Source organism: Barbus barbus, assembly GCF_936440315.1.
Source record: "Barbus barbus genome assembly, chromosome: 41".
Lineage (NCBI taxonomy): Eukaryota > Metazoa > Chordata > Actinopteri > Cypriniformes > Cyprinidae > Barbus > Barbus barbus.
The window spans coordinates 24,785,576-24,797,790 of NC_136719.1; the positions used below are offsets into that span (position 1 = coordinate 24,785,576).

Sequence of the window (12,215 nt, forward strand, 5' to 3'; positions counted from 1 at the left end):
GAGTGAAATCTTACAAATAACTAATAAATGCACATAGATTTTTTTTTCGACTTGTTGAAACGCATATATGCACAAGCAAAGAGTTTTACAGAAAGTATCTTATCTTAGGTCTTAATTTAAGATATATGTTAAATTAGGATTTTTCGCAAATTCGTATTACAGAAGCAAATCTTATCTTGATTTGGGATTCTTATCTTCAAAATAATAGAAGATACTTCACTTTGAAAATCGCCTTTTGCAAAAAAACGTAAGGCATTATTCGCTTACACTACAACCACTTTTGTTGGTTGCAGTTCCTTTGCTAACTGTAATATGCTGTCTGTTATTACTTATAAGTGTTTGTCATCAAAATATAACATCTTCAGGGTCCTCCAAGAGACTTTCTACCATTAAACATCTTCGTTCTTCATTTTCAGCTATTAATAAATTTAAGCGTTTTTTTTTCCATTAGCTTTCAAATCATTTTGAAGTTAGGACAGCTGTGGGTTTGTCCTAAAGTTAAAACAGCTTTTAGGGTTTTTTGTCAAGTTAGGAGGTTTCTGTAATACCCCTCTCCTATCTGTAGTTAAGATAACGCACTTAGGAAATGCTGTTCTGTAATAGCTTTTGTCCTAAATGTGGTCCTAACTGAAATTACCATTGTTACCAAACAGATAAAATAAGATTTTAAAGTTAGGATATTTCTGTAATACGCCCCCTGGAGCACAAAATCAGTTTTAAGTCGCTGGAGTATATTTGTAGCAATAGCCAAAAAAAATATTGTATGGGTCAAAATGATAGAATTTTCTTTTATGCCAAAAATCATTAGGATATTAAGTATTTATATGTTTGAATAGTAATATGCATTGCTAAGAACATCATTTGGACAACTTAAGGCGATTCTCTAGATTTAGATTTTATTTTGGCACCCTCAGATTCCAGATTTTCAAATAGTTGCATCTCTGCCAAATATTGTCTAACAAACCATACATCAATGGAAAGCTCATTTATTATTTCAGATGATGCATAAATCTCAATTTTGAAAAATTGACAATTAAGACTGATTTTGTGGTCCAGGGTCACATTTGAAGGTCAGTGGAATCTTAAAAAAAAAAAAAAACCTGTTTCAAATCGCCATAATAACATGAAGACGCTCAAGTGAGTTTCTGTATATTGTGAAACGTCAAAAGTTAAAGCTGTTTGATCCCTCAAGCAATCGATTAATCCCTTCATCCATCCATAGCTTTCCGGCAATATTTTCTCAGGTCTCCGTAAAAATTGGTCTTGACAGTTATTCAATGAATTCGAGCATGAGTCACGGGTTCACAGAGATCGCCCCCCTGCGGCGAAGCATTGAGAAACAGCCTAATTTGAAACAAAAGATTCGAAAAAGTTTCGAAGCTTCATGAAGCGCAGTGTTTCAAAAACATCAAGGTCAGCTGCACGCGCGCGCACGCCCCCCATGACGCAACACGAGACCGGCTCATTTACGGCATAGTTCACTGGAGTTCAGTCATTGATGGTGTTGAATAGTAACTTTCTTCGTTATTCTACTTCTGCGGTTAACTGCGAACAAATATCTACCTTCATTTTAATAGCATACAGTGGCTAAGGTGCAGTTTCTGCTTACCGGAGAAAAACAAAAACTGAGAAATACGCGTTTATATAATTATTAAATGCCCTCATACATCTGAATACTTCCAAACAAAGTTATTTCTCATAACTCGCAAAATATATGCTGCTGTCCTCTTGCAATCCTGTGAAATTATAATGATGCAATACTGCAGGGGAGTTTCATAAGACTTCTTGATACTTCAGAAATCAAAAGACAACACAACATCTAATACTTACGATACACGGTAACGTTGTAAAATTTGTTTTCGAGCGGTTTGTTGCTGTGTTTGCGAATCTCGTAAAGCCCCGTTTGATTGTAGCTGATATTCATTATCAGAGTTACATTCTCTCCATCCGATACTATCAGAGAAACCCCGGGTCTCCAGCTCTTCTGCTCACAGCCTCCTTGATGACAGATCATCTGCGCGATCGGTTCCCGAGAGGAGCCCAAATTAAGACGAAAAACTAAAACCTGAGGGTCTTCCTCCCACTTCTCAAAGTGAATAGAGATGGTGAGGTTTCCTCCTTCCGACACCGTTAGCGACTCAATCTCATCATCTTCACCAACACCAGCAGCAATGCCTTTAAAAAAGTATTCATATCTGTAACAAGTATAAATGAACCCTTTACTGCTGCTCAGACCGGCACATACTTACCGATGCAACACGTTACTGCAACAAAAAGCAGCATCTTCTGTATCGACTGTAGTCTTCTCATCACCATCTCGAACTACCCCCGACTCCTGAGTCGCTGTGCTTTAACCCAATCACGCCACCAGACACTAAATCTGGGAGGGGTTCCAAAAAGCAAGTTATGCGTCATACCGGGGTATGTTTGAGGATAAGAGAGCGGATAACCTCTCAAGATACGCAAGTAACCATAGAAACTTGTTCTCTGAAGATATTAACCATATAGCCTTTTATTTTAATATAAGTTAACCTATGATTAAGAAATATGTATATGACTGCCTGTATATTACTTTGTTAAAATTGAGATTTTTGCATCAAACAAATCCCATAAAAAAAAAATATATATATTTTTTTTTTTTTTGCAGTTGTTGTAAATTATTAGGATATAATGGATTTGCAGAGTCATTTTAATTTTACTAGTCATTTAGCTTCAAGTTTATTACAAATTCACATTTAATTTTAGTGTCACATGGGCAAATACATATTTACTCAGAATCAGAATTAGCTTTATTGCCAGGTATGTTTGCTCATACGAGGAATTTATTTTAGTGAGGGTAGCTCCACATGGCGACAGAAAGACAGTGACAGGAGCTTAGCTTTTACAAGCTGTGAACTTGTAAAACAAATACTTGAACTTCATTTAATTTTTGACTTTTGTTTTCCACTATACCGTTTCATCCCATGTCCAGGTGTGCCACAGTAATGACATCTGCCGTCCCTCTTGGGACACTTATGTTTTTGTCAGTTCTCTGTACTTACCTTACTTTTCTATCACCTCAGTGTCTCTTAACTGCCTGAATGTCTTCAAGTGCAACGTTCACGATGACTGGGAACACAGGAGTGGCATCCATGATGGCTGGAGACTCTGGCATGGTGCCATCTTGTGAAGGGACTCTGGGTTGGCAGCCAACATATGAAGGGGTTCTGGAACATTCTCTCAGGAGCAGACTCTGGGACTACTTCCTCCGGGGTAGGTTCTGAATGGTATTGGTGTTACCCAATATCTATACTCCAAAATGATTAAAAACTGCTTGATCTTGACATGGCTACAGTATTCTGTCATGAAATGTCCTTGCGGCAATATTGAAGATTCAATCATAACTTTACTGTAGTCCCAAAACAGTAATCCTCATCAAGGCAAAAAACAGAAATACACGCACAAGGTAATCCACAAACACAAAGTAGCACGAGCACAACAGAACTCAATACTGCAGAAACCAAAGACACAGAGCACAGCGGATTAATACAGGTGAGCTGAGTATCTCAATCACACACAGCTGAGAGTAATGGACCAATAATCAGAGCAAGGGATGATGGGAACTGAAGGCCACAAGTACTGAACAATGATCCGGGAGGAGTGTCCTATGGTGGCTGTCATGGGGACTCCAGCAGACGACTGTGACAATTCCACTGTATGCTGCAGCTGCTTGACACAACTTTGCAGTGTACTCGCTTACAGTTTCATTCAGTCTACGCCAAGGGTGTCAAACTCCTGGAGAGTTTTGTTCCAACCCTGCTCCAACACACAAACCATGTAGTTTTCAAATAAGCCTGAAGGACTTAATTAGCTGGATCAGGTGGGTTTAATTAGCGTTGCATCTCAACTCTGCAGTGCTCCGGCCCTCCAGGAACTGAGTTTGACACCCCTGGTCTACGCTCAGATAATGTTCTGTAAAACTCATCTTTTACTAATTGAATCTTTACTGTCAAGCTGAAATTCAGAATGATTCAAAATGATTGAATTCAAGATTCAAGAGTTTTATTTGTCACATACACAATTATACAGGGTATAACCAGCAGTGAAATGTAGGTCAGGTCCGCTCCAAGGACAGTGCAATTATATAGAATACAAATATTAAGAGAAGAAAAGTAGAAAAAATAAAATAAAAGAATAAAATAAAATAAAAGATAAGATAAAAAAAATATAAATATAAATGTGCAGGTCAGTATGTTGTTGACTTAAATAGTACTAAGAGGAATGTGCAAAAATAATGTGCAAAAGTTGTACTGGGTATTTAAATAGCAGCAATATGAGGTAGAGAAAAATTATGAATAGCTTATTGATATGGTGATATTTACATGGAGTCAAGTGATGTTATGACACAGAGTTAGAGTTTAGGAGCCTGATGGCCTGGGGGAAGAAGCTCCTCCTAAGTCTCTCAGTTTTTGCCATCAGGCTACGGAAGCGCTTACCAGATGGAAGCAAAGTGAATAGCTGGTTACCAGGGTGATTAGAGTCCTTGATGATTTTGACAGCTCTATTTTTGCAGCGTTTGAGGTAGATGTCCTGCAGAGAGGGGAGAGCAGACCCCGAGATGCGCTCAGCTAAGCGCACAACTCTCTGTAGTGCTTTGCAGTCCTGATTGGAGCTGTTTCCATACAACACTGAGATGCACTGAGTCAATACACTTTCTATGGTCCCTGAATAGAACGTTTTCAGGATTGCTGGTGAGACCCTGAATTTCCTCAGCTGTCGCAAATGGTACAGTCTTTGCCTGGCTTTCTTGACCTGTGTTTGGATGTGTGTAGTCCAAGTCAGGTTCTCGGAGATGTTTACACCGAGGTACTTGAAGCTACTCACCCTCTCCACAGGGGTCCCACTGATCATAAGAGGAGTGTATTCTGACTCTGTCAAGATATGTGTGCTGGGGTGACTTAAGCTACATAAGAATACATAAAACAGAGGTGCATTTTTCTGGACAGCACTCAAAAAAAAAAAAAGTACTGATGGCAAACTCTCAGCAAGTTTTTCTATGACCTCAGGACCTAGAGTATTGCTGCTATAACTGCATGGAGGTTGCAGAAGGAACAGTTTCAACCCCTTCTACCCTGATTGTCTACGTAAAGACTATAAATCAGGATAGCTTTCATCTGACTGCTAGTCATTTTAGGTAGAGGCCTTGCTATGGCCTAAATTTTTAGGCTCTGATGTCAAGACAAGGGTAAAAATTGTAACATCATCCTTTAAAGTGAACACAGAACCAACAAAACCCAAAATGTCCTAAGAGGGAGGGCAGATGTCATTACTGTAGCAAACCTGCTTACAACCTTTTAGCAACCCCTGCTCTCTTCACTGAGGTGCTAACTGTTGCGGCTACGAGTGCTTATTTTCATATTGTATTAGTAGTTTTAACCCCACTTCACTGGTCCACAGGTGACAGAATACATAAGACTAGGTTGAGAAAAACACTATACATTCACCAGAAGTTTAACAGTATGTAAACCACTATACCATCAACAAGTCTAAAACAAAGAGAGAAAGATTATACTGCCAAGTGAACTTCTACATTCTTCTAGATTTATGGACTATATTAGTTTAAAATATATATCAGTCACTAAGATAAAAAAAGCTATTAAATAATAGTTCATTGTTGAAAGGATTTTGCTGCTATATATTTGGTAACGTCTGATCTTGTGGTCAATGTGCCACTTCCTGATGAAAGTGATAGGAACTGAAACTCTTCACTGATGTTCATCAGATGAGTTTGAGCTTCAGAGACAAGAGAAGCGAGAAAATCAACACACTTATAATAATACCTGATAATTGATCAAAATGTCCTTCAGCATGTGGGTTTTCACCGTGCTATTCATCAGTATGGAGGGTAAGATAAATATTTGAAGTATATTTTCTTCTTGGAAGCAGTCTATTGTTTTATTGGTTGTGGTCACTGGTTAAGTGACTTACTGGAACATTTTCAACAGCTTGTAGTCAGTTCATGCTGCACACAAGTAGTTTTCACAAGTTCTCTAACATGACTGTTTCTGAAATCTCTCTGAGATCTGGAAACCGTAAGATACTGTTATTGAAAAGACGTTCTGACAGCTCTACATAGGTTAGATACTCGAGACTACTTGGATGAAAAATAGCATAATGTAAATTTATTTGTGCTTCGTTAAACATATAGAGACTTTGTCACTAGTTTGTGAAAAACAGCAGCATAATGTAAACGTACCATTATAATAGATGCATTACCTATTTGGAAAAGGGACTGTTTCCTGACACAGTTTTATTTTATGTTTCCTTTGTAATATTTTCATTTGAAATATGTAGTCATTGAATGCATTTTGTGCCACAGCAATGATAAATGACCCACAGTTTAGCCCACATTCATGCTGTTGTGTTCACTGTGTAAGTTTTAAAAAAGTGAACTAATTATAAAAAAATAAGCCAGTGACATAAAAGTTTCGACAGATTGTACATAAGTGTACAAAAATATTCAATTATGCAACAATGTAAAAAAAAGCATTGTCACAGTAAAAATCATATTACAAATGTCATAGATTAAAAGGTATCTATGAATACAGATAAAATATAACATACTGTAGAAACAGTACATGTAATAAGTATATCTAACAAGTTTTATTATTCTTTCAGATCTTGTGAATGGCGAGTGGGATGAGTTAAAGACTGTGATGGAGGGAGATGTTCTCACTCTACAAACAAGAGACACTGAGAGTCTCAGTGAAGTAACATGGCTGTATAAAAGAGATGATCAAACTGTCCGTATCGCACAGATGTATCAGGGTTTTGAACCCTTTTATGAGAAAACGCTAACCAGCGGAGTGAAAGTGAACCCAAAGACTGGAGCTCTGACCATCTGGAACATCAGCACCAGCGACTCTGGACTTTATCAAGTTTCTCTCCACAGTGGATCCATCTCAGAGAAAAGGTTCAGAGTGGATGTTTACAGTAAGTTTTAGCAGCAGCTGGTTCATAAAAATAGCAAAAATAATCAAAATGGAAAAGGGGTGTAAGTTAATGAGTAAACATCTGTTTGATAAGATTACTCAACACTAAGACTCAATAAAGGTGCTTAAAAGGTTCTTCACAGCGATGCCATAGAAGAACCATTTTTGGTTCAAAGTCAAAGGTTCTTTAAAGGGATAGTTCAGCCCTGAATGTCAGCGGAGACCAGGACACCTAGATGAGCCCCAGAGACTGATCCCCAGTGAAGACCCTGTCTCCTAGACGGCCATCGGGAAAAGACCACAGGAACCAGATGAGTCCTTTGCACAATCTGACTCTGCTTTAGCTTAGATTTAAACTGCTGATTTTGTCTGGCCAGAGGAGAATGACACTATATCGACACACTATTTCCCCGTCTAAATACTGTAAAGCTCATATAAGCCACCCAGCTTTATATAACGCTGATGTAAAGCTGCTTTGACACAATTTGCATTGTTAAAAGCGCTATACAAATAATATTGACTATTGACTGTTGACCCAAAAATGAAAATTCTGTCATTAATTACTCATCCTCATGTCGTTCCAAACCTGTAAGACTTTCGATCATCTGCACTTATCACATTTATTTATTTGTTTGCTTGTTTGTCTGTTTGAATCTCTCAATAGTTTACAACAGTAACCAGGTGGTGAAGACAAGAAAAAGATACAGAAATTACAATGTCACTTGCAGTCACCACCTGCACTTTCTCACTTGTAGAAAAAGACAAGACCCACAAATCTGTGGCCACAGAACAGCAGAATATGAACGCAATGCGCAAAGTCTCTCGTTAAACGTTTTCCTCATGTACAAAACCATATGTCTTAATGTGTTAAGACAGTGATATTAAAAGACCAAATTCAAAGTACAGTTTATTAATAAAATGTACTTTATAAAGCATGGAGAAGGCCAGAATATGAATGAAACGTGTAAAGTTGCACTTAAGTGTTTTGCTCCTATACCGCAAAGCACTTAAAGTGACGTCGCAGATGGCAAATGCAAGTGACTGTAATTTTGGTGGGGGGTGGCCCCCCTCTGTAAAAATCATGTTCCAGTCCCTTGAAATTGTCACCAGCAGTTACTGGCATTCATACATTGTTGATTTTCCATATGTTTCCCTGCAAATTCCCGTTTAAATATGATGCCGATGTGTCTTTTTAAAGGGCCTGTTTCTGTGCCTGTCATCAGGTCTCCAGTTGGAGTAAACCAAACTCAAGGTGAGATCCCCCACCCTTTTTTATTTGTTCATTTAGCAAACCACAACCAGCAGCTCGTGGATATAAGAATACTCAAAACAAAAAACTAAAAGTTGCCATCTGGATTTAAATAAGCAAATACTTAAGTTTTTAGAGCTTCTTGCAGAGAGTTTTTTGTAGCGTTGAGCAATGTAGCCAATCACGGACATGTCTGTTGATTTCTTGAACTTCTTGATATAAAGAAAAAAAGGTTCTCTCAAAATGTTCAGAATTAACTTGACACAACAGATGTCCACTAGGTTCATCAAAGTGGCCACAAAAGATGGAGGAGATCTGCTCCGTGGTCTGCTCTGTGAAAAATGATCGAGGTGTGTTCATCTCGTGGTATAAAGGAGGTGAAATGCTGAATCAGACCAGCAACCCTGATCTCAACATCAACCTCAGTTTACCATTACAGCTTCATTATAATGATCCAGAGACCTACAGCTGTACGGCTGCAAACCCAGTGAACAACAAAACCGTCCATCTTCACATGAAAGAGATCTGCCCACGAGAGGAAGGTACGAGAAATCAAACTACATTTAAAGCAGAACTCTCTTCCTGCTGCAATTACCTCTGTGCTGTGCCTTCATAGACAAAGACATTCAATCACATGTTTATGAATAAGTCTGTTCTCTTTCAGATTGTGTGGATCACTGCAGCATCACTGAGTCTCTGATTCGTCTGGTTCTGTCTGGTCTGGTGGGAATCGCCACCATTGTCTTTCTGGTTGACCATCTGAGGTTCTGCTCATCTCAGAAAAGAACTGCTTCTGTATGATGGTGACTTGCATGAGATGTCTCAATGGTCTTTAAATGGAATCCTCAGCACTTGTTGTCTTCTGAGACCATAAAATGTCTTGAATTTCTATTTTCGTTATCATCCTTTTTAGGCTCCATGGTTCAGGTCCTTCTTTGAACGCTGACTGTTATTGTCCACTGAACACTTTGTCAAATCCACCATCTCTACGGATTCATCTGTGGTTGGTTTACTTGCTAATTGTAGGGGGAAATTAAAAACATTTTTTATTAAATTATATTAAGTTCAAAGATATGGATATAAAACTAAATATTTACTCCTATTGCAACTGCAATATATTTACTCCTTTTGCAATATATTTAGTCATCTATGACAATAATAATTGTGTAAAGTATTTCTCAGCAAATATTGCTGTGGTTTAACTTATTAATTTGAATAACCAGTATATTTTGTTATTAAATTAATTTAAATTTTTAAATGATTAAAAAAAAACATTAAAATGCAATGCATACAGACAATGGCTTGAAGCACCTGCAAAAATTGTCAACGTGATTTGTAATTTAAAAAACGAAAACATGTTGGTTTGGTGTAACTATCCTGAGATTGAAAAGTAGTAAAAAAAAAAAGTTGCTGACAAAATAAAATTGACAAAATTATTTTGCCATTATATTATGCCAAACTATGTAATATTTTTTATTAAAAGAAAATTGCTTTGGTTTTCTCAAAATTTGACAAATCATGATTAGTAAAGGTTGCAAAATGTCAAAACCCTAAAAAACATAATATATGTCATGATATAAAACCCAGAGACATCTACTGGACTGACCTTCATTGGTGTTTGAGAGGAGTGTCTTCCCCTCTGCATCATCATCAGCAGCATCAGGATTATATTGCTTTTTCTGTAGGGAGAAGAGAATGTTGAGATTTAAATCACAATCAACAACCATTGCACATAAACGATTGCCATACCAAAATATCATATAAACCAAAAAACCGAAACCAATCAATGTTATTAATTAATATATGTACATAATGAATAAAACATTAATGATCTATTGTGACCTCAAATAAAATCCTTTCTGAGCAAAATAATTCTTATAAGTCTCACAAATACTTGTACAAGTTCCCCAAAAATAAAACTGCATCTTAAAATGCATGGCTTTAACATTGCTGTTAATAAGTGTTACAATATTAATACAAAAACAGAAGTGTTGCCTGATTTTCCTGTGATATTACTTGCCTTTTGCTGTTGGCAGTTGATGATGTAGTTGATGACAAAAGTGAAGGCCAAAATCACAACTGCAGCCGACAATGCGATGCCCACTGCGAGCATTATCAACAGGCAGATTTTCAGAGTCTCTTTGCCTTTGATAGGAAAGTCTTTAGGAGTTTCCAGTGATTCTACAGGCAATAAAGCAGATGTGACAAATGAATAGAGATGGAGATTCTGGGCTAATACAGAACACGGTATTAAAAACACGGAAATTTAGTTGCAAAAAAGTGTTGTCATAATACAGTTTAACAGGTTTAATAACTTTTTTATTATGACAAATAACTGACCATTTAAATAAAATAAAGCAATAAAGATTCAAGATTCAAGAGTTTTATTCGTCACATACACAATTATACAGAGTATAACCAGCAGTGAAATGGTTAAACAAAAACATATAAAGTTTTTACACAGATTAAAGTGCAAAAGAATTATAAAGACCAATATGTATGACTTTACAATAAGATCTCTTTAGTAAACCTTAGTTAATGCATTAACATTAACAATGAGCAATAGCTACATTTGCTACTGAAGTTATTCTTTGCAAAAAACAATCTTAGTTTATGTTAGCTCATTAAATAACAGATGCAACTTTTGATTTTAACAGCGTGTTATTAAATGGGCTATTGGAATTGCCTAAGATTAATAAATGTTTAGAAGATTTTTGGGCAGTTTATGTTAACTAATGAATTAACTAATATGAAGCCCTAATGTAAAGTGTGACATAATAATAAAGAATCAAAACACTTTCAAACAATATCTAGGGCGTGTTGTAGTCACTTATCTATATAGATCAGTGGATGCAGTCCAGATTAAAATGTATATAAATAAATAAATAGCCTATTAAGTCTAAATATTAAAGTATTTGGCACTGTGATGAACACCGTAGCGAATAAAAGAATCTGTTTCAGAAACAAAAAGTAGTGCAGTTTATTTTGTTTGCTGGGTTTCCGGGGTAACAGCTGTATTTCTGCTGTTTAGCGCCATCTGCTGTCAGAGAGTGAATGTGCTTTCTTTCAACTCCGCCCCAAGGCTGATTCTAAAGATTTAATTGGTTGTGTCAATCACAGTTTTAATTTAATTTCCTACACTATGCTACAAAAAATGCTAACCCTTAAACCTACCCCACACTTGACCCAAATCTTAACCAGTGAAACTGTCCGCACAGCGGGATTGGCGCTGAAAAGAAAGTTGTAGTTCAGGAGATAAACAGTTATGCGATTAAGAGATTAAGATTATGCGATATGAGATCGCCGAGCCGGGCCGTTCCGTTCTGTAACTCCCCAACCGGACCTCACTGGACAATGGCGCCTTTTTAGTTAAACCCAGCATCATTACCCCCTCCTACCCTGCAAATTTCAAGCCCCGGGACGCCCCCGTATCTTATAACAAAGTGATAGAGTACAGTCTTTGCTCTGCGCTGCACTGGATCTCAGGCCAGATGTGGGCCGACACTGGTTGCTGTCTGGGTCCGGTTCAAACACCACTGGCCACAAGCTTTGGGCTCTGCTCTCACGGAGAATACTGATTTATATAGCAAATTTTATTTTAGATAAACTAGAAATGTTTAATTTATAAAGTTTTATATTGAAATGTAAGTCAATAATAATTGGCTGAAGCCAGAGCAAAATTCAGCCAATGGTGAAAGTCTTTCCGTGAAGAGAGCCCGCCCTGTTTTGGAGGTTCTGCCCCGTTTTGGAGATCTCCGGTCTGCAGTTATACCTACTTGGATGCGCTTTTCATCTGTGCTTGTTTCAGAGTGCACCATAGACTGTAAAAAAAGATGGACGACGCGTCTCCACTTCCTTCCACTATAGAAAAGTGAAGCCAAAGTATCTCAGTATGGCCGTTGCCATCTTGAGTAAATTACGTCATTTGGAGCCAGAGTCTGCACAGTAGAGATTCATTTGGAGCCAGAGTCTGTATCGTATCAGCAGTGTTGGGC

The 12,215-nt window shown here is 37.5% G+C and overlaps 1 protein-coding gene across 1 annotated transcript; it reads left to right on the plus strand.

Annotated features, from left to right (window-relative positions):
• Positions 1-5,759: 5,759 nt before the first annotated feature.
• Positions 5,760-10,085, plus strand: LOC306860800 (CD48 antigen-like). The gene is made up of 5 exons (XM_079402731.1): positions 5,760-5,884; positions 6,658-6,972; positions 8,170-8,223; positions 8,502-8,762; positions 8,885-10,085. Exons 1-5 carry the CDS (start codon positions 5,836-5,838, stop codon positions 9,019-9,021), a joined length of 816 nt encoding a protein of 271 aa, XP_079258857.1. The 5' UTR covers positions 5,760-5,835; the 3' UTR covers positions 9,022-10,085.
• The last annotated feature ends 2,130 nt before the right edge of the window (positions 10,086-12,215 follow it).